The sequence below is a fragment of the Mesocricetus auratus genome, unplaced genomic scaffold, assembly GCF_017639785.1.
Source record: "Mesocricetus auratus isolate SY011 unplaced genomic scaffold, BCM_Maur_2.0 Super-Scaffold_100020, whole genome shotgun sequence".
Classification (NCBI taxonomy): Eukaryota; Metazoa; Chordata; class Mammalia; order Rodentia; family Cricetidae; genus Mesocricetus; species Mesocricetus auratus.
In genome coordinates, this window is record NW_024429201.1 from 6,997,200 (window position 1) to 7,025,174 (window position 27,975).

General features: G+C 43.7%; 1 protein-coding gene across 1 annotated transcript; it reads left to right on the plus strand.

Moving 5' to 3' along the window:
- Window positions 1–2: 2 nt before the first annotated feature.
- On the plus strand, window positions 3–27,975 carry Il31ra (interleukin 31 receptor A). The gene is given in 15 exon segments (XM_005065537.4): window positions 3–155; window positions 1,794–1,911; window positions 3,351–3,423; window positions 3,426–3,516; window positions 5,038–5,180; window positions 8,895–9,048; window positions 11,403–11,482; window positions 13,773–13,986; window positions 18,021–18,206; window positions 19,607–19,708; window positions 20,792–20,938; window positions 22,305–22,445; window positions 24,143–24,236; window positions 25,820–25,901; window positions 27,052–27,975. Coding segments are annotated over 15 exon segments (2,151 nt in total). The 5' UTR covers window positions 3–100; the 3' UTR covers window positions 27,523–27,975.

The window sequence follows — 27,975 nt, forward strand, 5'->3', positions numbered from 1 at the left end:
TGTCTCTGAAGTATTACTGTTAGAGAGACAGGAAGCAACTTCTCACTTGACTGATGACATTTTGAGCTGTCTCCAGCCTCTGGGTGTGAATTCCGGAACAATGCAGACCTTGGCCCTGTGGGTGCTCCCTCTACTGTGCAGTTTCAGCCTGGCAGGTAGGTCAGTCTTCTAAACTCCATGTAATGTGCACTATTACTTGGTTCTAGTCCAGTTCATTTAACTCTGGCAGAGTTAAAATGCAGATCCTATTGTTTCAGGTATTGCAGAGGAGTAAGGACACCTTATTTTCTGTGATTAAGCTAAATCAAACAAAAAAAGGTCCCTTGTCCACTGAAAGAGAAGTCAGGCAGGAATGCAGAAATAGAGGAGGGGTTAGAAATCCCCTAAATCTGTTAAGCCTACCTTACTTTATTATGGTTTCCAGTGTTTTTTGGTTAACTCAGTCCTTCTGCGGTAAAAACTTCCACTTCCAAAATTCCTGCAGTTCCCTTGTTCTGCCTTCTGATAGCGTCTGGGCATTAGAGCAGGGTTTGGGCTGCAGCTAGTGTTTTAATTCACTTTGACCCAGCGTCATCACAGCCCACTGTAAGATCACAAAGGAATCCACATATGTTAGAAATCAAATTTTCAAAAAAGCAAAATTGTGACACTTATTCTAAATATCTTAGTAATATCTAATTAATTTATGCCCCACAATAATCAGGTCTAACCTAGAAATTGTGACATTAGTATTTTATATTTCATGCTATTTACAACTGAAATAAAAAGTAAAAATTCATGATTTTTAAAATAGTAAGTCAAAGGTAATGACTCTGCTTCCACAGTTTGTTGACTACATTCATGACGAAAGTAAATTTTAAATTTCACATGGGTTAGTGAGAAATGAAGATGTAATGTCATCGATTTGGAGGTGGAAGGGCCTGGGAGAATGGAACTGATAAATGAGAAATACTAAAGTCTCATGAAATAGCCAACTTTGTTCAGAGCATCAGATAATTTATACTCTGAGGGTTAAGAAGAATCACCTGAGTAAAGTGTCCAGTCACAAGGACAAGCCACACGTGGCAAAACATGTTTTCCCATAGAGGCATATGAGCAAGTAACAATAGCCAATTGTAATGAACAATCTGAAGTAAACTCATTCCTATCTGATATACCTAGGAGGAACACAAAAACACATTCCAAGAACAATTCCATGTTTTGAAGAAACTGAGGTCACAAGACGCTTGTCTTGTTTTCTGGAATTTTCTTACAAGCACTCAGGATTCTCATATAACTCCATTCTTGGACTATGTTCTGACGATGTCATTTACTCCCATTGCTGTTTATGAATATGTAACTTCTACTACTTAGGAACCCTTAGGGTCCTAGATCCCTGTTCAGAGTGAAGCATTGTGTTTTTCCGGTTCAGTAGGGAACTACCGGAACATCAATTCTAAGACGTGTTTTCTTTAGGGAAAAATGACTGATGCATTTTTAAATTTTTCTTAAGTCTATATCACAGTCACTTATTCTGAGTTCATTTGATGCCTTGCCAAGTAGTTTACGAGCTTCTAATGCTTATTTACAAAAGGTTTTGCTTCTAAGTGTTTATTTTTATTGGGAATATAAAAGATATTTTTTAAGTAGAAATCTAACTCTTCAAAGAGGATATCTGAAGTGTGACAGACTTTCCCTGAGTCTGATTAGGAAGCAGTACCTAGCAAATGCCATTTGGAAGGTGTTAATTAAACTATCGAGTGCGAATGATGGTTATTGTACACTAAAGTTGTGCTTCTATGACTTTACCCTAGTCCTGCCAGCAAAGCCCGAGAACATTTCCTGCATTTTATACTTTGGCAGAAATTTGACTTGCACTTGGAGTCCAGGGGAGGAAATGGGTGACACCAACTACACCGTGAGGATGACTTAGTAAGTGTGGGAACTGCATGTGCTCTCAGCAGGGGGCAGAGACTCTGTGTGTGTGTGTGTGTGTGTGTGTGTGTGTGTGTGTTCATGAATATGTGCACTGAAACACTGAAAGAGAAGGCTACTTTATATTTACATAGAGAAAAGAAACAGAACAAATCTTCCCCCTGGGGAAGAGAGAGGACATGGGGACTGCCTCATGACTGGTAGTTTTTAAGTTTTGCACGAGTACCTGCAAACATTAACCACAGCACAAACAACCATCACAGTCCACACTTACTGACACTCCATCCATAGAATGAATGCCACATGAGGTTTCACTTAGTTCATGCTGCACAGACCCTATGCGATGCAAACATTATCACCCTCATTTTACAGAAAATTTCAGCACAGAGAGGTGTAGGAACTAGTTGGTGTCACAAGGCTACTGAAGACAAAGCTAGTATTCAAATACAACTCCTCCTAGAGCCCATGCCTGTAAGGCCACACCTCTTAATCCTTTCCAAATGATTCATCAACTGGGGAGTAGGCATACAAATATCTGAACGTATGGGGGTCGTTTTCATCCAAATCTACCTTTCCTCTGTCACCAATCTTTTTATCATCTATCAATCTCTTATCTGTCATCTTATCTGTATGTATAGCTATCTGTCTTGGTGAGTTTTTTAAATGATATATAGATTTAAAAATTCAGCATGCAACACTTGAATGTTTTTTAATTGTACCATCAAAAGGCAATAATTTCAACGTTTTTATTAAGAGCTTTCCAAGCATCTCTGAAAAATCACATAAATGTATGTTTTTATAAAAACTGATCATTCTGTACATGCTATGTATCCTATTAGAAGTAACCATGAGTATATTAATAGCTATAATTTTAAATATTATTCATTTATATTTATAATTTATTTAGCAAACCCTCTGATGGTTTCTCTATGCAGCTCTGGCTGTCCTGGAAAAAACCCTGTAGAACAGGCTGGCTTGGAACTCACAGAGATCCACCTACCTTTGCCTCCTGAGTTCTGGGATTAAAGGTGTTCACCACCACTGCCTGGCTTGAAAGGATGAATTCTTATATTTTTGGTTGTGAGTCTAGCCTGCAATTTGAACGATCTGTTCTTTATTTCTTAAAACAGGAATGTGTTGTCATGTAGTCTGCAGGGTTGATTGTAATCTGGACTTCCAACAATCCGTGTGCTGTTTCTGATGGCATGGATCCACAGCTGTGTAGTCTGCTGGGTCTCCAGGTCTGTGTGGTTTACAGAATCTCAGGCAGGCAGGAGGCAGGTACCCTGGGCAGAGAAATGCACCCAATCCTGGACCACGCAATTCTTCTGAGAAACCCAGAGCAAAACTAACAAATGCTGCTTAGTACTTTTAAGTGTGATTTTGTTTTCAAACGTCTGTACTGAACTGATGTTGAATTCCTTTTTCTTTTAAAGCTCCTTTGGGAAAAACAGTTACACTGCTTACACTACAAAGGCATCGTATTCTTTTTTTCCCTCCGTGTGTTTTACCCCCCCGATAACTGCAGTATTGAAGTAGAAGCTCAAAATGGAGATGGGAAAGTGAAATCTGACGTCACAAGCTGGTACTTGGACCACATAGGTGAGTGGCTGATGACATCGATGTCGTGGCACTAAACAATTACTCTCAGACCTCCTTTTCAAAATGGAGGACTCTTTGAGCTCAAATGCAGACTCAGAGTTTGAGGGAATAATAGGTATATGCTGTGGGCCTATAAAAGGTACGTAGTATTAAAGAAGGAAGGGGGTGGGAGGGAAGGGGAAAGAGAGGGAGAAGAGGAGGAAGACGATGCGGAATTCATTGAGAAAAGAGAATGATAAACAAGGTTTCTGGATGACCATTGATCTCTTTTACGGTATGCGACATGAATGGTTCTCAGAGAAATAAATGGGAAACCTCCCCAACATGTCATCATTGCTCATGAAGGAAAAGAGGAACTCTTATTTTTAAAAAGTGACGCCAATTGTCATCTTTCAAGCTTGTTTCAAAAAGTCATTTCTTTACTATATAATTTAAAGTAATTTCTTCACTTAAATATAATTAATATACTATAAATTCAAAGTGTTAAAATGTGCAATTCAGTGAATTTATTATATACACAAGGTTGTGTAAATATCACCACTAATTCAGTAATAGGATTAAGTAATAGGATTAAGAATATTTTTTTAAGCGGGGTGGGGGTGGGGATGGGGTGGGAGGGGTAGCGGGTGAGGAGAATGGGGGGTGGTGGGGGGGTGTTTCAAGGCAGGTTTTCTCTGTGACTTTGGAGCCTGTCCTGGAACTAGCTCTTGTAGACCAGGTTGGTCTCAAACTCACAGAGATCCGCCTGCCTCTGCCTCCTGAGTGTTAGGATCAAAGGTGTGCACCACCACCATCTGGTGGCTACATTGTGTTTTAAAGTTTCTTTCTATTTAGAACAGATGATTTATACATATTTTCTCCCTTTGTTTGGATGATCCATTAAATTTTCTGACGGTCCTTTTAAGCTTTTTGGTGGTGTCTTTTTAGACAACAAAATAAGTGTGATGAAATCAATGCATTTGTTTCTCTGCTGTTGCTTGTATTTCAGGTATTGCATCTAAGAAAGAAATCATTACTGACCTTAATTTATTGCTGTGTTTTCCTCTAAGGGTTTTAAATTGCTAGCTCTGTCTTAAGTATTAACCCATAACTACTAATATATGTATTTCTACATGGTCTCATCTTACCAAGAATACCAGACTCATGCATCCTCTCCTCTCTGGATCACGTGGTGACTTCTCTCCTACTACACTTCGCAGAATCCTCCTTGTCTTCTAGTCCTGTCTGTCTTGCTTCCCTATTATCCAACAGTGTTTTATTCATCAACCAATAAGAGAAACATATGTATAGAAGACTTCCCCCATTAGCAATCCTCTTTTGGCTGGGGATGCTCTTTCCTTTGGTACAGGAACTTGGGAGATTGGCATTCTCTTTCCACTGCCTTGCTCATGAATCCGTGTATAATGAACTACAGAATATGGACTGTCCTCGGCTCTCTAGGATTACTGTGCTCTCAACTCTGGGTGGATGTTGTTAGTATCTTCTGTTTTTAAATATGAGGACTGTATTTTTGTTTTTCAGTGAAAACTGAGCCACCTCTAATTTTAAGTGTGAATCCAATTTCGAATAAAATGTTCCAGATACGGTGGAAACCCTGGGAAAGGTTTCGTTTGTATCAACTAAGGTGCACACTTCGATTTAGGACTGTCAACAGTACCCACTGGGTAAGTTACAGCATCATGGTAATTCTACTAGAGACCCAAACAAAGATCCCACTGACAACTTTTGTTCACCTGGAATTGTGTTTTTCACTTTTTACATGGAAAACAGAAAAAAATTAATAGTGACTAGTCTACTTCTCTGTTTTCCATTTGTGTTTTTCAGCTTGGAAGCACATTGTATGATATGCATTCTGAGCACAGTGACAGCCTGAAAAATTAGGAATTTGCTTTTTTATTATAGCCTGGTTTTGAATAGCAGTATTGGCCACCAGAAACGATGATTTGGCCACCTTAAATTTTTTAAATCTTTTATGAAATATATAGCACATTTTAAGTGAACAAAATATACATTACATCTAAGAAATTCTTGGTAAGTCAGTATTCATATAAAATCCACCCTAATTAGGAACAGAGCATCCACAGTCTGCCAGAGCCTTCTCCTCACCCATTCCTCATGGCCACCTGCCCTTAGAGCAGTGGGTCTCAACATGGGGGTTTTGACCTCTTTGGGGTCAAATGACCCTTTCACAGGGGTTGCATATCAGATATCCTGCATGACAAGTGTTCACATTATGATTCATAACAGCAGCAAAAGAGCATTTATGAGGTCGCAATGAAATAATTTTATGGTTGGGGGTCACCACAACATGTATTAACTGGTTACACCATTAGGGAGGTTGAGAACCACTGCCTTAGAGTTAGCTACTTCTTCATGACAATCATCTCTCTGCCTTTTGTTTGTTTGTTTGCCTAGATTCCTGAAATGCATCACTCAAGAGATGATTATTCAATAGACGTAGAAATGGAATGTGCATGGAGTCCATGTGTTCTGTCTATACTCCTGCCCACTTCCTTCCCTCCTGCTGGCTTCCCTGCCTTCCTGCTTGTCCTCCCACCCACTCTCCTTCTCCTACTTCCTTTCAGCTTTTTGAGGCAGAGCCTCATTTTGTAGCCCAAGTAGGAGTCACAGTTATCTGTGCCTCAGCTTCCTGAGTGCTGTGCTTACAATCCATTTTGTATTTCTTTGGGTTCGGCTTTGTTCTTTTAATATAGTGTTAATGCTGCAGTTCATATAGTTCCATTGCATGAATGCAAAGGCATCATTGCTTTAACTAGCAGTTATCAGGCTTTGAATGAAACTGCATCAACCTTTTCGTGGTTCATTGGTCATTTAGATTTCTTCAGAGTGCCGACTTAAGTTTTGAGTATTGCTGTATTGCATTGTTTTCTGTTTGAGTTTTTTATTGACTTGTGGGTATTCTTTGTCTATTCTATTTCACATCTTTTATTTATATGTACATTTCACTATCTTGGCTCTAGTGATGATAAACTCCAATGGACAGACTTTAACACTGTTAGATTTTTATCAGTCGTTTGCTTTATGCTTAATGGTCTTTGTGTTTGAAGAAATCTTTTTAACCTCAGAGCTGAGAAGACATGTCCCCATGCCCTTCAGTAGAGGTGGGAATGACATCACCTTTCTGTTTTGGTGATCCCCTCACACTACCGAAATGGTCAGTAACCAACAGTAAGCCAATTAAATCTCAAAGCCATTTTCCTCATAAAGCTTGCTAGTAAAACCTGTCTCACTGTTTCAAAATTTATTGCATCTTAACCAAAATTCAGGTGTTTTTTTTAATTGTCATTAGACTTCTTCATGCTGGTCTCATTCATCATTTCAGCCTGTTTAGAATCTGTATTCTGCTGTCTAAAACTTATCATTAAAATTTTGCTCTCTGCTGTTCAAGACCTTCAGATTTGAGAACTTCTGTAACTTTGTCTGATTCAGAGCCCGGCGGCAAACCAGCAGACCTTCGGGGACAGTGACTCTTCTTTCTGTGGCTGCTGTTTGTTTCCCAGGCCTCTATGATTGTATCTAGTTACCATGACATTCAGCCCATGTTTTGAACTTGTCCAGGCAGCTGCCATAGGACCTTTTCCCTTGTATAAGTGCATACACACTGTGTCTGTTATATCCTAGCGTCTGAAATTCTTTCAGAAGAGCAAGTTAGTTAAATGTTATCTGCCCTCCTTTGTTCAAAGAGGTGATGTTGGCTACTCCTTCCAGCTTCCTCTCTAACCAGTCCTAGGACTCTCCCCTAGATACTGTGTAGTTAGGCCTGGCAGTGTGTTGTTGTTTAGGAGACTGCATAAGATATGTGGTTCACATCATAGTGAGTTTATATGTCTCAGTAAAAGTGCACATGATTTCTTCCATGGAGCCTGGAGTCAGTACAGCCTCTGGGATAGGATCCATTGAGAAAAGCAAACTGGGACGTCTGTCCATCTGGAAAATTATTAACCCCAAGGGAACAAATGAAATCTACTTCCAACCCTTGCCTCCCATCACTTTCCTCCACCCCTTTGACAACCCACCTACTTCTGAGGTTGTCTTTGTCTCCCCCTTTCCTAACTCTGAAGTAAGGCAGCTTCCTTCCTGCTCTTCTGGGGGATAGGAAGCAAAGTTGAATGTATAGCCAATGCCTTCTTTCCCTTCTCAACTTTGAAACACAAGCAAGTCTAGTTCCTGACCAGCTAAGCCCAACTGTATCATTCCTACCTGGAATCAATGGGCCCTTCTAATGATCCCAGTTTTGCTCCCTCTGGATTTCATACATTAACAATGGGTCCCCAGTTTTGCTCCCCTAAAACATTAGCCTATGGCCACTGAATCTTCCTGGGTTGTTTAGAAGAGACTCTTAGAGGACATGGGCTTTGTCACCAAAACTACCATGGCCTCTGGGTTCTACTTCCTTCCCCCATTCCCATTTTACCAGCCCTGGTGTTAAAGAGTATTTCTTTGGACCTGGGATATACACTTGTTACCTTTGCCCAATTTCCTGGAGACCTGGCCCAGGACACAAAATTCCATATTTGCTTTCATAGCTCTCACATGCATGTGAGAAATGTCACAACTGCCTTTTTCTGCAGAGTACTATGGCACTGTGTTGTGCACACAGTAACAGAAGGGACAGCCTACAAATGCAATGTGTTAATTGTTTCAATATAGGTTTGTAAACAGCAGATAACCAGTTTTATTATTGAAACTGTGACTTGATTAGAAACAAAAAGCTAAGTTTTTAGTCTCTCCTAGGGGACTAGAACCAGGGACTTTCAGAGCTTCAATAATGCAGCATCTTCATTTGACAAGTGAGAAATTGATGCTGAGAGAAAGGAATGGACTTGTTAACCTCTCATCTTCCCAAGAGAGTGTGAATTTATACATCTAGGCTGCCAATATTGCTAGCAGCTTGCATGGTCATCCAAAGAGCGATGATTAGAAATGGATGCTTGGCTAAAGAGAACGAATCTAAGAGTGAAGAATTCTCTCTTTTGCTGATCACAGACCTTGAGGTTGCCCAAGGTCACTTAACTATAATATATGGGTTAACCCTGATGCCACTTAAATCTTTGTTCCCCTCCCTGAGTTATGTGAGGCTAAATTTCTGAGTATCAGAGTCACTTTGGAGTTTAAGTCAAAGACTGGGTGGCCCCGGGTCGTGGGGCTCTGTGTTGTACCTCCAAAGGCAATGGACACTGACACTCAGTCACACAAGCTTCCAAAAAGGAAATGGAGATCATGACAGTGATTCAGGGGGTGATGCACACTTACATAGGTATAATTGTCTCAGCAAGAAAGCACGGAGGTCCAAGCGGAGAAGCAGGAAAATAGCAATGCTGTCTCCATTTCTGCTCAGAGTCCATTCTGTCTTTCAGACAGAAGTTGATTTCGAGGATCACGACTTGGTCTACAACCTCACAGGGCTTCAGGCTTTCACGGAATATGTCATAGCTCTACGATTCAGAACCAGCGAGTCAAGATTTTGGAGCAACTGGAGCAAAGAAAAAACTGGGATGACTATGGAGGAAGGCAAGCTACTCTCCACTATTCCTCGTCTGCTTATTCTGGTGTAGGGCTTCCTGGTGCGTCATGGTGCATTTTGACACATGCCATGCTCGGGATTCATCTTGGGAAGCCAGGTCTTAGAGTGTCAGCAGGTCCCTTCTCCATAAGCAGATGGCGTTCACTGAGCTCCTGGGAGTGAGCTGTGCTCCTCAGATGGCATAGTTACTATAGCAGCTTTATGTTCCCAGAAATCTAGGATCTTATCTCTCATACTCTTTAGGAGAGTTTTTAAAAATATTTATTTTATGTATCTGGGTGCTCTATCTGCATGTACACCTTTATGCCAGAAGAGGACATCAGATCCCACTATAGATGGTTGTGAGCCACGATGTGGTTGCTGGGAATTGAACTCAAGACATCTGGAATAGCAGCCAGAGCTCTTAACCACTGAGCCATCTCTCCAGCCCTTCTTAGGAGATTCTTACACTCTAGAAGAAATGGTGTCATTTCCTCTGAAGATATAATATGATAATTTGAAGCTACATATCTTAAACCTTAAAATGGCTACTAAGTACATGAATGTAGTGATATACAAGAAAATAGGTCATGTTTTTAATGATGGCGAGGGAAAGAAAAGAGTCAATTCATACACTGGTCTCCGGGATCAACTTCTATACTTATGGCCCAGGATTTTTTTCTTCCTGATCCTGCTTGAGTTTCCATGAGACAAACTTGGAACTATCAGATATTTGCCATATTCAACCTTTTGGTTAGATTCTGGAACCCATCTGATACCTTGTCATTTGCATTTCTCATTGTAGTGGCTAGGGTTAGTCTCTTAACTCTCTCTTCATAGACATAGCTTCATGCGTCAGTTGGAGAATTGTGCCCTTCTCATCTGAGATTCAGTTCTTACATGTTCTGGTAATGTGAGCAGAGGCCACGGAATATCCAAATCACATGCTTAAGTGTTAGTACCAGGCCTAACATGTAATGATGGCTATATTAAAGAAATACATTTTTATTAAAATTGTATGTATTTGGCATACATTCTATAGACATTATCTCTGAATGGTCAAGCAATATAAATAACTATAGGCGTAAAACATAACATAAAATGCACAGTAAAAAATGGCCAAATGGTGCTGGAATAGTCGGTGCTGTGTCCCAGCTGAGCTCTCCCTATAAAAACATTAGAATGAACCCCATGTAGTTGCCCAAATTGTCGCCTTCCTCTGTGACACCTTTCACCAGGGAATTTGGTGATTAATAACACTCAGAGTGTGGTTATGGCTCGCCCAAATCTCCTTGCTGTGGCTACCATTTTTCTTTCATGGTGCTATCATGGCTCATTCTCAAGCCCAGCCTGCCTTCCAGTTCAATATGTCCTCATGTCACTGTCTTCAACTTATTTTGCTGTCTGCATAATACTTTGTTTTTTTCTGCTCATTAGTTCAGCTGGCTGCCATTTGCTGACTAAACCACATCATGACTTACATATCACCCCCGGAGAGCGTTGGCTCTGAATGGAGATTTCCTCTGCTTTTGTTTTTCTTCGTTCTGTTTTGGGATCTTACAGAGCTAGATCATTGTATGACCTATACCCCAGAAATTCCTAAGTTCTTGTTTCCCAACTCATAAGCCATCTATTCCCTTCTTCATAATGGAATGCTGGTTGTCTAATTCACATAACCTCAAACCTTACAATTGTTTGAAAAGTTGTAAGCCAAGTTGAAGTGCTACCTTTTTTCTCCCAACCTATTGATTATTAGGACTGTATCTATTGATTTGAAAGGTTCTGTTTAAATATCTATCCATATGCTGCATATCCAGGGTGTAAATCCTGGCTGTATTACTTAAGAGCTTGTATAATTGGGCAATTCCTTGATTTCTCTATGATGATAGCACTGTCAAACCCCCACAGTGATGTGGCTGTAATAATTACATGCTCTCATCCAGGGAAGACACTTAGTGCAGTGGTACTTGCTGGAAGTTAGCTACTGCCACCGTTGGCCATTAGTATTTCTACTCATCTGTGTCTGATTGCAGATGGAAACGGTTCTGTAGTAACATACAAGGTGTCCAATCTCAGAGGACATAAGATTTCCACACAGCTTTAGGGGATCACATATATCCCAATGGAGTATATTTTACTTTCCTCCCTTTAAATTATTACTAAATTATCAGAACAAGAGCAGTTTTATTTTGAAATGTGGTCATTTCTAGTTAGCCACAAAATGAAGACTTTGCTGGGCATTGCAAGGCTGATTCCTTCCTCTCTGCCTTATTTGTCCCCTCAAGCATCTCTTTGCCAAGGGCCCTGCCCAGTGGCCCACTGAATATCTACTGCTACAAGAACTTCCTCTTGTTCTTTCCAGTTCCACATATCCTGGACCTGTGGAGAGTCCTGGGACCGGCAGATGTGAACGGAGTGAGGAAGGTGCTATTGCTGTGGAAGGTGACCTCCCTTTGTCACACTTATCCCCCTGGCTAATAACTTTTGATGGTGGCACACACCTTTAACCCCAGCATTTAGGAAGCAGAATCAGGTGGATCTCTGTGAGTTCAAGGCCAGCCTGGTCTACAAAGCGAGCGCCAGGACAGCCAGGGCTTCAAAGAGAAACACTGCCTCAAAAAAAAACTGGAAAATAAAACAAAACCAAACCAGAAATCCTTTGGTCTCTTCCCCTTAAAACACTGTGATTCTTAATGTCTTACCCCTTAGCATCCCCTTCCTTGTGCTGCCTCACAGCTCACAGCTGTGCAGGCCAGAAAGCCCCAGAGGTTACCCTGGAGATGGCCCAAGTACACAGACACAGGCTCTCTTTGATCTGAATCAGTAATATTTGGGGCAGTTATGAAGCGCAACTACAGGATGCAGGGAACCCTTCTCCGGGAAACTACGCTGGCTGCCATGCCCTAGACTACAGTATAAGATTTCCGGAAGCCTCATCCTTATACCCAAGAAGAGCACTGACTGGGGTCATCTGATACTGCCAACACATTTGATATGTGTGTTCCTTTAAGTACTAGAATAGTTAGGTGTGCAAAGGCAGAAGAGTGGTCAGATGATCCTTTCTATGGTGAAAACCTGGAGGGGGGGGAAGGTGGTAGGTGATACAGGGAAGAGGGGGGAGGAGGAACTAATAAGAAGAGAAAAGGGGGGAGGGACAGAAAAGGAAAGTGGAGAGGTAAACAGGAAAGGAAGGGCAGATAGAAGAAAAGCTACAGGAAGCAGAAAAGAAAAATGGGAGGTTGACAGGAACAAGAAAAGGTGAGGAAGAAAAAGCTGTTAGAACTCAAGTATGTCATCTGTTTGCTAAAGTTTGGCAACTTAAATATTCTTAAATGGAGATATCACCCTGACTTGGTGAGTGACATCCAAAACCAATTATTTCAGGCTGACACTGCTCTGGTACATCCTTAGGTGGCAGAGGCATGGGCACAGGAAAGCACAGCCAGGGATGCTGGGAAATCTTTGATACTAATCTGAGATGCAGTCAGTGAAATGTGGTAAGAGATGACTGTTCACACATCTTAGGGGAGTAAGCGAGCAATGATGCGTACCCTTGCAAGGTCTTAGCTATACTGTGGTAGGTAGGAGTCAAGAGGCCAGCCTGGGAATAAGTGACCAGACTTTTCTGCCTGCCTCATCAGTTGGAGAGGGTTTTCTAAGAATTCAACTTACTTAGCAAAGTCTAATAGTGGTAAAGGTTGTGAGACTTTATGACTGTCTTGAAAATCTTTGACTTGTACACATATAACCAGTGAAGATAATAGGCTCAGTGGGTGGGGGTGTGTTTGGTTAGCATTGGTAAGGGGGTGGGCATGATTCCCCACACTGAAAATGAACAGACAAATAAAGCCCAACAAAGTTTATAAAATATGAGCTCCATGTCAGCAAAAGATATAGAGGAAAGATATGGCGTTGTCTTGAGAAACAGGGGGACCCTCATCATTGATAATTTCTAGCTGGTCTTTTATTGTTGTGGTCAATGAAAGGGAAATTCCTGGACTGTGATGACTCTGGGTCAAAGTGAATTAAAACACTAGCTGACCACACACCCACTCATTCTGCTCCATGATGTTTGTAATAAGTACCAAAAAACTTGTAGTCCCCATAATTCCCAGGAAATATCCCATATGCTTCCAGGAAAACATCTGGTCAGTGGGTCTAAGTTCAAAACTAGAAATAAGAATTTGAGTCAGAGATTCTGGGCTTGCATGTTGGCTTCCTGCTAAGGGGACTGACAGGGAAGTCCTGAATATCTTGGTCCTTTTAGCTGGATTACCTAGGTGGATGCTTGGTCTAGGACAGCCATCTTCCCTCTGTAGAAGAGGAACTATGGGAGTAAAAGATAAAGACACAGCTACTCACCCACCCTTGATGACTGCTGAACTTGATTTTGGTCCAGAAGGGAATGCCTTCACTTTTTAGCGTTTATACCTCTGCCTGTGCATGATGGAATGAAGGACAGAGAAGAAAGTAGACATGGTTTGCTAATACCAGTTTGGATCCATGAAGTTTAACTCATGTTAAGAGTTGATACCAAGGAACCATTTGGTAAATAATCTATTCTGGCATTTGAAGGGTTGACATCACCACACAAATTTTATTTGTGTTGGACAGGTAATGACCTGAAAACATAGCTTAGCATCTGATGGCTGACATCACTCCATTTATCACTGTCTCTGTGCCTTTTTCTCTTTCTGGTATTGGAAATTACCTTTGTTTTCTTTGGATACAGAAGGCTAAAGGAGCCCCAGTCTTGGAGAGAACATTTGGCTACAACATACAGTACTTTCCAGAAAATAGCACCAACCTCACAGAGATAAACGTCACTAAGCAGTGGTATGAACTACTTCTGACGGGCCAGACACACTGTGTGTCTGTGACTTCTTTTAATTCTCTTGGGAAGTCCCAAGAGGCCACCCTGAGGATCCCAGCTGCTCATGAGGAGAGTAAGTACCCCTTTCTCAAGTGTCTAGTCTCATCTGGTTGAAGAAGGAGCAGTCCGTGTCCTTGGGGTAGTTGTTCCTCTTGGAGCAAAGTCTGTGCTAAGAATTTGGGGACTGAGTCGCACAGCACAGTGACAGCCTAGGAGCTCTACCCACTGCTTTTGTTGGTTCTGGTCCAAATGGTAGGGTGCGGGGTTGAGCCACATAAAACAGTCATATTTGAGACCTATGTCCTCAGTGACTGTGTCCTCTCCTGAACTCGCTTCTTCCCAGGTGGCACTCGGTCCCAGCTATGGCTCGGTGCTCACTCTCCATTTTCTCCTTTCCCTTTCCATTTGATGGCCCAGCTAGGAAAACTGTATATGTGTGTGCAGACTTGCCAGTAAGTTGCTTGGTAATTTTTTTGAGACAAGATCTCACTCAGTAGCTGGCCTCTAACTTACAGACCACTCTGCTTCAGCCTCATGAATGATGGCATTGCTGACACCAGCCACCACACCTGGCATCTACTCTTTAGATGAGTAGTTCTGAACATTCTACAGAACCCAGGCAAAGCAGCAAAGCCTTATTTTCTGTTTTGGAATAAAAAGCCTTGTTGGCTTGTGTGTGAGAGAATGAGCACTATGTCGAAGGTGAGTAGATTCGTGCATGCATGTGGATGTGTGTGTGTGAGCTTGCACACATATGAGTGTATGAGTGCACACCACCATGGAGGCCAGAGGTTGATACTTTCCTCTATCCCTCTCCACATTATTTTGGGGATAGGGTCTCTCACTGAACACAGAGCTCACGACTGATCAAATTGCCAGCAGGAAACTCCCTGAGGCCCTCCTGTCTGATTGCAGACATGTTCTGCTATGCCTGCCTTTTACATAGGTGCCCAGGATCCAAACCCAGTCCCTCATACTTGTATAGCAAGCACTCACCGAGCTTCCTTCTCAGCCTCCTCACTTTGGGATTTGTATTTCAAACTTGTCTTCTGCACCTGGAGCTTCTCTTCCTCGGTTTCTACTTCCTCAGTTGAACTTAGTACAGCCCCTCCCTCCCTCCCTCTCCCCTCCCTCCCTCTCTCCCTCCCTCCCTCCCAACATTTTCCCCTTCAAGAGGATGCATACCTCATGAGGGCAGTAATTTTTTAAATAATATTTTTATTAATTCTTGAGAATGCCCTATGATATATTTTACCACATTAATCTCCTTTTCCTACTTCCTCCTAGATCCACCCTCTCCCCCATCTCCTTACCCCCACAATAAAGTTTTCTTCTTCTCTGTTTCTCCCTCCCCACTCCCAGTCTAGTTGGTGTTACCCAACTACTCTTGAGAGTGGGCCCAGAGGGCAGGGTTTTGTTTGTTCATTTGCCAGATTTTATTTGTTTGTTTCTTTTTTAAAAGTATAATTTCTGACATGCCAAATAGCAGCTGGCATAGACATCTAAGAACTGTTCTCTCCAATTGATACCTCTGTTTGCTTAGCCCAGCCTGGTTCAGGCATTTGTACAACTAGCTCTAGACTTTTCTGCCTGTCCTTCCCCCTTCTCTTCTTAAGCCTGAGTGCTGGGATTAAGGGTGTGCGCCACCATGCCCCCACTTGGTCGTGCACATCTTTGTTCCAGTGTCTAGGAGTCCAGTGATATTTCCAACAAGTGACGTGCGACTGGAGTAAGTATGCTTTGTTAAATGGAAGTGCTGCCAGAAGTGATCACCCCAGTTCCCACCATGGCTCCATAATGGGACACAATAGAGAACAGGGCATGGAAGCATGGTCCCTGGAGTCTAGCAGCCCTGGGTTCGAATCTTTGCTCTTCCACAAGGTACCATATAATTGGGCAAGCTATCTAACCTCTTTAAGAGGGGTGTAGACTGGAGCTCTTTCAGAATACACCTGATTTGTTTTCCTGTTACTCTGGGGTGTGTTATGTCGGGAGCAGGTGATCATGGTGCTCTTGATGAGGAAGAGGGAGCTGGCAATCAGTCTTTATTCTGTAGGATGACTTAGAAACCTGTCTCTCAGCACTCCCTAATGAGCCAGGCATCTCCTGTTGCATGACCAACTCATAGTTTCTTGACTCCTTTCCAACCTCCCATGTCTCCTCCTCAGCCTCATACCTGGCACCTTAAACCTGGCTCTCCTGGTCTTTCTGAGCTCCAGGATTGGTTAGCAGGAAGAGTGTAAGGTTTGGAAGCCATGCTCATTCATCTTCAGGGCACGGTGCCGTGCCAAGTCACTTGTTAAGATATTGCCTCCAGGAGATCAGAGGAGGAAGTGGAAGACAGGCTAATTATGCCAAGGGACTACCTTACTGTCTTACCACCAACTGAGCCGCTTAAAACAACAGGAACACATTGTTCTGTGGTTCTGGAGCCTAGGGGTATAAAAGGCAACTAGTACACTGGACCATGCTACCCCAGAGCCCCTAGAGGAGGCCCCTCCTTTATCTTTCCTGCTTCTTATGGCCTAGGCTCTGGCTTGGGACAGCTCCAATTTCCCTTCCTCCTTCTCTTCTTCCTTCTTTCCTTCCTTTTTTCCTTCCTTCCTTTCCCTCCCTCCCTCTCTCTCTTTCTTTCTTTTGTATGTGTTTCTGTGCATGTTACTTTGTGTGCACATGTGAAGGCCAGAGGCAGATATCTTCTTTAATTGCTCTCCATTTTATTTTTTAAGGTTGTGTGTGTGCATGCACACTCGTGAGCAGGGTCTCTCTGTGTCACCTTGGCTATATTGAAATGTTCTGTAGACCAAGCAGGCCTCAAAGAAGACCCTCCTGCCTCTGTCTCCCAAGTGCTGGCATTAAAGGCACACACCACCACACCCTCCTAGATTTATTTTTATTATTTTTAACTATGTGTATATGTGTGTGTCTGTATGTAGGTATGTACATGTGAGTGGAGGTGCCTATGGAGGACAGAGGCATTTGATATCCTTGGAGCTGAAGTTTCAGGCACTTGTGAACACCCAATATGGGTGCTGGGAACCCAACTCCAGTCTTCTGCGAGAGTGACATGCTCTCTTTACTGCTAAGTCATCCCAGCAGTGAAGAGACAGGTTCAATCATTGATATTGGAGCTCCCCAGCTTGACTAGGCCAGCTAACCGAGTAGCTTTAGAGATTCCCCTGTCTCTGTCTCTGTCTCCCCAGGTATTGGGATCAAACTCAGTTCCCCATGCTTATGTCTTAAGCCCTTCACTGACTGAGCTGCCTTCAGGACCTTGCCCTCCCCTAACTCTCCCTTTCTCATAAGGACATCAGTTACGATGGATGCAGGACCTACCATCCACATCACATCTACGTGGTCCCATTTCCACATAGTCATTTTCCGCAGCACTGGGGATATCATTCTGGAGGATACTCATTGACTCATAACAGATGTGGGCAGGGAAAGGCAGGTGAAGGTAGGGGGAGGCAGGGGGAGACAGGGGGAGGCAGGGGGAGGCAGGGGGAGACAGGGGGAGGCAGGGGGAGGCAGGGGGAGACAGGGGAAGGTGGGAAGGTGGGGGAGGCAGGGGAGGAGAAGCAGGAGTCCTGTGGAAGAGGTGGCAATGATGTCCAGACTCTGTACTTCTCACCCTGGTTCTGGCTCTGCCTCTGCCTCAGCTTCACACCCTTAAGCCTTGCTTTTCTCAGAACTACCCTTACAGGTAGACAAATTGCCTGGCTTACATCCAGGAGTGGCAGTTGGAATCTCAAATACAGAGCCAGTTTGGTAAAGGAACGCATGGGCTTTTAGAGATGAAAATAGGTTTCCGCGGCTGCTGGAGGAGGTTTTGACTTGGGGAGAATGCATGGGACATAAGGCCTTTCAGGTTCTAGCTCACTAGTGAGGTCTGTTTCTGGAAACCGCTTATTTTGGGGGAAGGCAAACTCAGATTAAGAAGTCATCGACTCATCAGAGGTATTTTGGTAAAGAAAAGGAAAAAGGATGTAAACAAAGCGGTAAAAGCTACCATGGAGATCTCGCAATGTGGCGACGCTGGATGCCAGTGGGGCTGGTACCTCTGGGCTGAGTGTGGCAGCGGTGAACTGGTCCTTTCTCTCCCTTTAGCCATCGAGTGCATCGAAAGCATGCAGGCCTACCTTGCTGAGCCCCTGCTGGTGCTGGAGTGGGAGAGCTCCATCCCAGAGGTGGACACTTGGATGGTGGAGTGGCTCCCAGAAACCGCGGAGGCAAAGCTCTCCGCCCTTTCCTGGGAATCCGTGTCTCAGGCCACAAACTGGACCATTGAGCAAGGTAGCCGGCACCAGGCTTCATCTTGGTCTCATTTAAATCCACTTTTAAGTTCTTTCTAAAAGCTGCAGATAGGAGGACAGCCCGGGGGAAGTTGAGGTACCGCCATGGTTCTCATCATTTCCCAGGAGAAGCTGACACAGAAGTAAACACAGTCTTATCCACACCTGTTGATGGAGACACAGGAAATAATGATGTTCACTAGTCACCCTGTCAGCGCTGATCATAATGTGACATAGCAAAGGAAGGCTTTTTGAAATAATTGAGTCTGATAATTTCATGTGAACGTACAATGCATTTTGCCCAATCTAGCCTAACTCCTCCCTCTGACTCCTCCCAGATCCACTCCCCACTTCCCTCACCCCTCCCAACTTCCTGTTCCTCCCTTCTTTTTTTCCTTTTGTTTTTTTAATAACCCACTGACTGTAATTAGTGCTGCCCATACAGGCATAGGTATGTGGTTATCCACTGGACAGTGGTTGACCTACTGGGGGGTGGGGGATAGACCCTTAAAGAAAGCTAACTCTTCCTTGGTTGTCAGCCAAGAGCTGTCCATAATGGTGCCTCAGCTAGGGGTGGGTCCTCCCCAAGTCACGATGGAAATGCTGACTGGTGTGATCTTGTGCAAGCAGCCACAGCTGCTGTGAGTTCATGAATACACTTACCTGAGGAGAGCTTTGACTATCCTGGGGTAACACCAGACTTAGGGTACCATTTGTCCAACCTCAGAACTCCATTCTATTTAAGAGTTAAGCCTCTTCCTTTGTGATTGACAGAGTAAATAGGATTTTATTTCAAGAAAGCCCATTCCCCATGTAAGATATAAGACAAGCTTTGCCTTTGAAGTCTCGCCACTCCAACTGTTTCCTAGGACTTAATGGAATCAATAGTAAGAAATCTACTAGCCAGGCATAGCGGTTTGTAGCAACAATCCCAGTCCTCTGGAGGAGGCTAAGGGTTAGAGTTAGGGTTAGGAGGATCTTGAGTTTAATGATAGCCTGGGCTATATCATGAGACTTTTTCTCCAAAACCAAAAAGGGAAAGGCCTTATGAAGGAACACAGGCAGGTAGAGGAGCTAGAATTCAGGTATTTGAGTATATGCTGTTGTCAGAAGGGCTAAATTTTATTCAGCGTGTGCCCGAATCATATGACAAAATCAGTGATGGAGGAGGAATGACTGGCTTTTCTCCTGATCACGATGGAGCTGTAATTTTATTAGGATTGTCCTCCATTTAGTTAGGTTTAGAACAAGAGTAGACGTTAGAGACCATCTTACCTAGGACACAGACTGTCTTCTTTAGGTCCTAGGTCACAGCTCAGTCCTCCATCTTCTCTATCTGCCATTATGTGTACTTACGCAGCTCTTGTTCTCTCTCTCCATCCCACCCCCTCTGTCCTCAAGATGAATTACAGCCTTTCATATGCTATAATATATCAGTGTATCCAGTGTTGGGACAACACGTGGGGCAGCCATATACAATCCAAGCTTATGCCAAAGAAAAAGGTATGTGTGGTCCCCCTCCCCATGCTTCTATAATTTCATGTGCTGGGTCGTCTTAAAGTCCATTTCTGTAACACCTTAATCTTTACCTTCAACGGTGTGTGTTTGACACACATGGGCCCAGGTTATAGAGTCACTAGATTTCAAAGGTGGATAGATATGAAGAGTTCAACAAATGCAGTCATGTCCCACTTTCACTTTACCAATGGGAAATGGGACTTCACAGAGGTGAAACTCCTTGACTAATGTCCCAACAAAACAGCAGTTAGGGCTGTAATCAAAGTTAGCATTCATTAAGATCCATTCAGAAAGCCTACCAAGTTCATCATACACATTAAATATGATTCTCTGTGAGTGTGTGCATGTGTGTGCATGCATGTTGGTCGTGTGTGTCTTGGTGCATATGTATGGGGGCCAGATGTCAGTCTCAATTGTCATTCCTCAGGAGTCATCCACCTGGTTTATTTTTTAAGGATGTCTCTCTGGGATCTAGGCCTTGCCTATTAGTCTAGGCTGGCTGTCCAGCAGTCCCCAGAGATCTGCCTGTCCCACACCTTCAGCTCTGATATTAAGCATAGGTCACCATGATCAACTTTGTACATGGACCTCACGCTTGCGTGGCAAGTGCTTTACCACCTGGGCTGTCTTGCAGCTTCCCAAATGACTTTTATGAAACAATGAGCATGGACTCATGATATATTACTCAGACTTTATTTCATCTTTTTGAAATTAACATCTTCTAGATTCAACAACTGGGAACTATCTCCTGCTATATAAAGTTTGACCAGGGAGGTTAGTCTTCAGCTGATGATAACTATGCTTTACAGATGGGAATGGGAGCTGGGTGCTAATTAGAATGGGTGATCTATAAGAAAGTACATTTTCTTGGGGTTTTGAAATTCCTTGTCTTATATAAGATGCCTGACTGAAAACAAACAATGTCTACAATCCTGCCCCCCATTCACCCACTTTATCCTACCCCCAGCATCATGGGTCTTGCTTGAACAATGGTAGCAACTCTGGGGCCAGGGTGGATCTTCCAGGGTGTGATTCAGCCTTGGTTTTCTATATTCCTGTCCTCTGAAGCTCCATCAAGAGGTCCTGAGACCAGGGTGGAGAACATCGGTCTGAAGTCAGCCACAATCGTATGGCAAGAGATTCCCAAGAGTAGTAGAAATGGATTTATCAACAACTACACTGTATTTTACCAAGCTGAAGGTGGAAAAGAATTCTGTAAGTGCTCTCAAGTTAAGCAAAATGCACCAACCCCTCCCCCCAGATGATGTGACTAGACCTGACACAGGGGCGGCGTCCAGGACTGTGACCTGTATGTAGCCTTACACAAGTACTTAGCTTCTTTGTACCCCTCTGAAAGTAGAGTCAAGAGTACCGCCTCATGAGTTGACAAAATTTAAAAGAAAATGTTGGCAAGAGTTCTGAAGAGGGATGGGAGGCGTTGAAGTGATTTTTCCTGCTCCATCATGGAATGGTTTGACTCACCCCCTCAGACTTTGATGCCCATTATTTCTGGCGGGATCTTCCCAGCTTAATGAGTGGGTTCATATGTGAGGACAGGCCTAGTTGGGTGGTACTTGCCTTGCTGAGTAGTTCTTTAAGCATGAGTTCTACTGCCCATTGTCCTGGATACTTTATTCTTGAGTCCACAGCATCTTCTGACACTGTAAGTTCTGGACTATGCTTGGATTCCCATTTAGGCTAAATTTGATTTTGTTATGGTAGAGCATACATAATACAAAATTTAGCACTAAACATTTTAAGGGCTTAACATTTACCACATTGTGTAGCCATCACCTTCCCTCTCCATATGGAAGCTCTGTATTCTCTAATCAGTCACTCCACATTCCCCTCCTCCCACAGCCTCTGGTAACTGCCAGACTGTGTCCATCGATTGCATATTCAGATTATTTCAATCTGATCAGGCCTGAGGGGGCAGCTCATAGTCCAAGTCCTTCTTTTACATGCACGAAGCTTTGAGTTCACTGCAAAATAAAATAAATAAATCTGACAGCATGTGGGTCCAAGGTATCTCATTTAGGAAACTGTTTTTCCCCTAGTCACTAAAGATGTCAAGCAACCCTCTGTGCAATTGTTGGCCACCTGTCTGTTGTCTTCAGAGGAATGTCCTCTTTACTTCTTCACCCCTTTTAACATTGGGTTGTCTTTGTGGTTTTTAAGTTATGAGTTCTTTATATTGCGAGTATAAGCTCCTTATTAAATATATAACTTACAAATATTTTCTTCAATTTTGTAGTTAAGTCTTACACTTTCTTTTGATGAATAAAAGCTCTTTAATTTTAATGAAGTTCAGATTAATATTGTCTTATAGAGTTGCTTGTGTTTTGGTTACCCTATTTTAAAAACAATTCAAAGTTGTGATTGTTTGATTTACTTTGGCTTTTGAAGAGATTTGTATTTTTAGCTCTTATATTTAGGTCTTTGGTCCATCTTGAGGGACTTATTTTAAGCAGAAGTTGAAAGAGGGCCGGCTAGGCTCACAGGTCAGGGCTTTGAGGTTCAGAATTGATGCACATTCTCAGTTTGGCTTGCTGTACTGTTCAGCTTCTATTTCTCCCTTCAGCAAAGACAGTGAACTCCCATGTCCTGCAGTATGACCTGGAGCTCCTGACACGAAGGACCTCATATACTGTTTGGGTTGTGGCCAACACTGGAGCTGGGGGAACCCGTGGGGAGACAATAAACTTCAGGACCTCATCAATCAGTGAGTTCTAGCTTCAGGCCTCATGGAGTTTACATTGGGTTGGAAATGCCAAGAGCAGCAGGGAAGGCTTCAGCCTGCAGGAGGGTGTGAAGTCTGTGTTCTCTCTGGCTCCATCACCTCCCTGGAAGATGGACAATAAGGATCACAGAGGGGCAGGCACATCGGCTGAGTTAGACAGAAGGGTCACTTTGCCCCTCCTTCCTGATAGACAGCCCCAAATAACCTTTGGGAGAGTAATCAACACCAACTTCAGCCTCGGCCATAAGTAGTTCCATGACAGACTGTGATCCTACCTCACACTCACCAGTTTCTAAATGTCAGGAGTTGTGCAATAGGACCTTGGAAGGAATAGTTGGATGATCAAAGGTCACTGATGAACAGGAAGAGACTTAATGTCACCATCTGTGGGGTTTTTAGCAAAAAGATGTGCGTGTTCAACTTACTAGCTTCTACATTGAAAACGTGGAGAGCAAGAAGAATTTACTAGATGTAACAAATAATGTAAAATACAGTAGTTTCATATGGTGGCTGGCTAAGGGAGACATTTAATGGAAAAGCAGTGTATACGTGCTAGGTGAAGGGAAAAGAAGGGAAAAGCCTGGTCTACACAGCGACTTCCTTGACAGCCAGGGCTACACAGAAGGACCCTGTCTCAAAACACTGGAAAAAACAAAAAAACAAGTGATACTGTCAAATTTTGCAATAACTAGTACAAGCCAAAATCATGTCTTCCTGAGGCATCTCCGAGTCCTCTTGTTATTTATATGCCGAGAGGATAAAGTAGACTCGTGGCTCTGGAAACTGGGCAGAGCATGTGGTTTACACAGAAAACATGTGCTGTTCTGTGGGCTAGTGATGCTTCCTGGAATTCTCTTTGATACTGCTTTTGAAAAATGTTTAAAACAATCCTGTTGTATTTTCAGAGCACTGGATACAAGTTAGGACAGGTCATGGAATTTTCCCTCAGGATCGAATTGAAAAGCAGGATCCTGTGTTGGAACCCAGAATTTCTCTCCTTGGTTTCCAGATTAAATTATAGACCACTCCACTTCTGTTCTGAATCCTCTTCAAGCCACCTTTTTCCTCTGAAAGTTTATTATTATTAATTTGTGTGTGTGTGTGTAGCTGAGTGAACTTATGTGGACCACAGACCTCATGGGTCTGAAGAGTTCACATCGCCGGGAACTGAAGTTACAGTCTGGGGTTCTGAGAGCTAGACCTGGGTCCTCTACAAGAGTAGCCAGCGTCCCTAACTCACTCCCTCTCAGCCCTTGATAAGCCACTCAGACACAGCAGTCACAGTTTAAATCTTAGAGTCCCCATGGAAAGCCCAGCAGTCACTGGCCGCCCCTTACCTCATTTCCTTTTACTTCCTGCCTCTGTTTCCCTAACTTGCTCCCTCTCCAAAGCTGGTGCATCTCCCGGGAGCACTTTTCTCCATAGTTGTACAGGGCAGGCTCTTTCCTGTGATCATATCTAGCCAAGCATGGTGCTGCACGCCACCCTTAGCACTCAGGAGGCAGAGGCAGATGTGAAGTGTAAGGCTAGATCAGCCTACACAGAGAAGTCAGGCTAGGTTGGGCTATACAATGAGATCCTATCTGAAAAACAGTACAAAATTAAGTTTTTGTATTTGATTTTTGTCAATGAGTTGGGTCACTATATTGACAATGGTATTTTGTTCTCTTGTTGCAAAGGTGTCCTGGAAATTATCCTCCTAACATCTCTGATTGGAGGAGGCCTTCTTCTGCTTAGCATCTTCACAGTGACTTCGGGTCTCAAAAAGCCAAAGTGAGTTTATAATTGACAATGGATGCCTTAAAAATGAGCAGCAAAAAGCAGTAGAAGGCATTGTGGTGTCAGAGAGTACTCCTCCCCGAGGGGGGGTTCATTCTTTCATTCATTTGGTTCTTCTTTGTGGAAATGATTAAAGGCCATACCCTCAGACTCATCAGTACTCTGACAAACACGAAGACACATTTGTACAGATCCGTACACTAAGCCTAGATTCCTCTGAGGTCAAGGAGTACCAGTTGCCCCATAGGCTCTGTCTGAGGATGTCTATCACTTGAGGCTAGTGTGGAGAGGAGACTGATCCCTGGAATTGGGCCTGGGTTCTTACCCAGTTAACCAGCTTAGGCAACTCTACACTGCCCCTGTGAGCTTTCTCAGTCCAGCAGCTGTGATTCATTCATGATTAAGCTAATGTCAACCTCAATTACCAACAGTATGGAGCAGCCAAGTCACAGCACACATTTTTGTACATCATGCTCTTAAGTAGTCATCTTTAATTTTGGCACATGTCAAAATTAGGTCCTGCCCCAAGGGCTTCTGACTCAGAGTTCTGGGATAAAGACTGGGAATCTGGGTTTTGATTAGCTGGTGATGTTGGTGTTAAAGTTGGGAACATACTTTGGGACCCACTATGAGGAAGTGTGGGTAGTTAGTGTATTAACTGTTCCCAAGAATATATTTGCCAAGAGAGACTGTAATGCAGTTTCTAACATCAGGACCAGGGTAGAGATACAGGGGCGATGGAGAATGGAAGGTAAGGATATAACATCAGGACCAGGGTAGCGATACAGGGGTGATGGAGAATGGAAGGTAAGGATATAACATCAGGACCAGGGTAGCAATACAGGGGTGATGGAGAATGGAAGGTAAGGATATAACATCAGGACCAGGGTAGCGATACAGGGGTGATGGAGAATGGAAGGTAAGGATATAACATCAGGACCAGGGTAGAGATACAGGGGTGATGGAGAATGGAAGGTAAGGATATAATTCCATGGGGAAAGTATGCATCTTCTTTAGTGTTGTTCCACAGACAAATGCTTCATATTTCCTGTCAGGCAAGAGTGTGGAATCTTACTTGTACTGAATAGAGAGCTTTACAGTTGCCTTCTATCTTTTATTTTCTACAGCTATGAAAAGACACTATATTAAGGAAACTTAAAAACTTTTTATTTAAGACTTACAGTTTCAGAGGCTCAGAGTTCATGATGGTCACAGTACGGAGCATGTCAGCAAGGAGGCCGGATTGGCTCCAGAGCAGTAGCTGAGTGCTCACATCTTGAGATACAGCCATATGAGACAGAAGGGTGGGCTTCTGAAACCTCAAGGCCTGCCCCCAATAGCACACCTCCTTCTACAAGGACACAGCTCCTAATCCTTCCCAAGCAGTTCCACAACTGGGGTCCAGGTATTCAACCATATGAGCCTATGGGGACCATTCTAATTCAAATAACCACACTCTTCTTGAATGTTGAGTCACACTGCTGCCTTTAGTAAGCTTTGCCCTTAGCTCAGCCACATGCTACACAGGGATTATGCCCTGAGATAACCTCCCTGTCTAAAATCTCATCTTTCAATAGCAGGTTGACTCATCTGTGTTGTCCTGATGTTCCCAACCCTGCTGAAAGCAGTTTAGCTACCTGGATCGGGGATGATTTCAAGGTACTCGCTGCTGGGATTTGTCCAGGAAACTGTGAGGCTGGCTAGGGAGGTGGAACGGGTAGATGGGAGTGGGAGAGGCTTTTCTCAGGGTTCACAGTGAAAGAACTGAAGTGTGGAGGACCCAGGAACAGCTGAAAGGGGCAGACTGATGACTGCGACTTCCGCCTCGCACTCTGAACTAAAGCAAGGGCATCGGCAGGGCCTGAGGAGTTCCTATCACCGAGTCATCCTGGAAGGAGGCCACAGAAGAGGGACTGTTTCACAGACTCAGCTGTGTGATGCAAAGTGAGAGGACCTGACTGTCAGCTCTGTGGCCATGTAAAGAACAGCCAGGAGCACATTACCCTGGGGGCCAGGGATACTGGGGGAAATGGCAATCCAAAGGCAGCTTTCCAATGGCGGGAGGTAGAGTCAGATATTATTTAATTGGCAATAGGGTTTCCTGGTGTATTTTTCCAAGTAGAAATCCTCCTCCTAAGTACGTTTTTAACCAGGAAACCTGAAAAACTGTCTAAATTATGAATTTCCCCCTTAAGTGTAAATCAGCCCAGTGAACTATAGCTCGTAAATCTTTATCACTAAACGTTCTTTTGCAGATTTTCCTTGATACAAGAATTTAAAATGTTAGTCTTCTGCTTTTTTAATTTGGAATTTGTTTTTTAAGGGCGTTTTTGTAATAATGAACTATTTTTGCTACCTCCTTTTCTTCACTTGTGTTATATATTGGCCTCTTTGCTCTCCTTTTTATTAAGTTGGTGACATGTACTTTGCATAGTGACCAGGCCAGGCCCCTACAACATGTACTGATTCATTGCAGCAGGAGACAAAGATGACAGAGCCCTGCCCTGTTGTGAGGTGGCCTTCCATGTCCTGGTGGTGGTGTCTGCCTTTATGATTTTCCCTAAGGGTTCTCACCTTCCTGGGGTGTTGTGGCGAGTCTTGAGCTCTCTAGGATTGTGGGCCCTCGGGCACTGCTCCTCAGGAAATGGAGCACTGTTGCCAAGCCCCTGAGGAAGTGACTGGTGGGTCATCATCTGGACCAGTGAGGGGTGTGGGACTGTGTGTGGGCTTCTGAGTCCCAAATCTAATGATTCAACTCTGCCATGTGCACGCCTTGTATGACTCCTGGGTGTCCCCTTGCCTTTTTTAGGGGAGGTCAAGTCCGAAGGAGTCTGAAAACTCTGGGAACACGGAAGACAGGGCCTTAAAACCACATTCTGTCCCCGCTGACCTCATTGACAAGCTGGTGGTAAACTTCGAGAATTTTCTGGAAGTCATTTCCACAGAGGAAGCTAGAAAAGGTCAGGAGAGCATTTTGGGAGGAGAGGCGAATGAGTATGTGACCTCTCCGTCTAGGCCTGACTGTCCCCCCGGGGAAAGTTTTAAGGAGTCCCCAGTTTTAACTGAGGTTGCTCCTGGAGACTCCCACAGCCAGTGTTTGGGAATGACAGAAGAGACATACACAGAATTCAATGAGCAGCCTCTGTCTTCCGACCAGAGTCCGGAACCAGAGTCTCTCTGTGAGGAGCCTGCTCCGAATCCATATCTGAAGAATTCAGTGACGACCAGGGAGTTTCTGGTGCATGAAAACATCCCAGAGCATACCAAGAGAGAAATCTGAGTGCCACTGTGATGTGAGGCCCTCTGCGACTGAATGGATCCCTTCCCTAGAAAAGACACTGAGACTTCCAGAAGCCCTGTTTGGCCCCTCCCCGTTCATTCTGCTGCTAAGCTGCCTGGAATTTGGTGACACAGATATCAACTGGTGCCGGGAAGAAGGGAGTCCTCTACAGGGAAAAGTAGTGACTTTCTTCTGAGCACTCTCACCCAGGCCCCTTGAGATGATGACTTCCAGAGAAGGACCCAGCTTTGGAGCAGGGACCCCTGAGATGAACTTGTCTAGTCTTATTCCCAGGAACCAAGTTGCCCCTGCCATTGCCAAAGCCGCCCTCAAGGTTCCGGGACAGTTGTTTCCTTGGTACCTGATTCTGTTGGGAACTTGATCTCCACCTTCCCCACTCTGTCCCTGAGCGATTTCTCAGAAGCCAGGAAGTAGAGTGGATTCCTAAAAGTT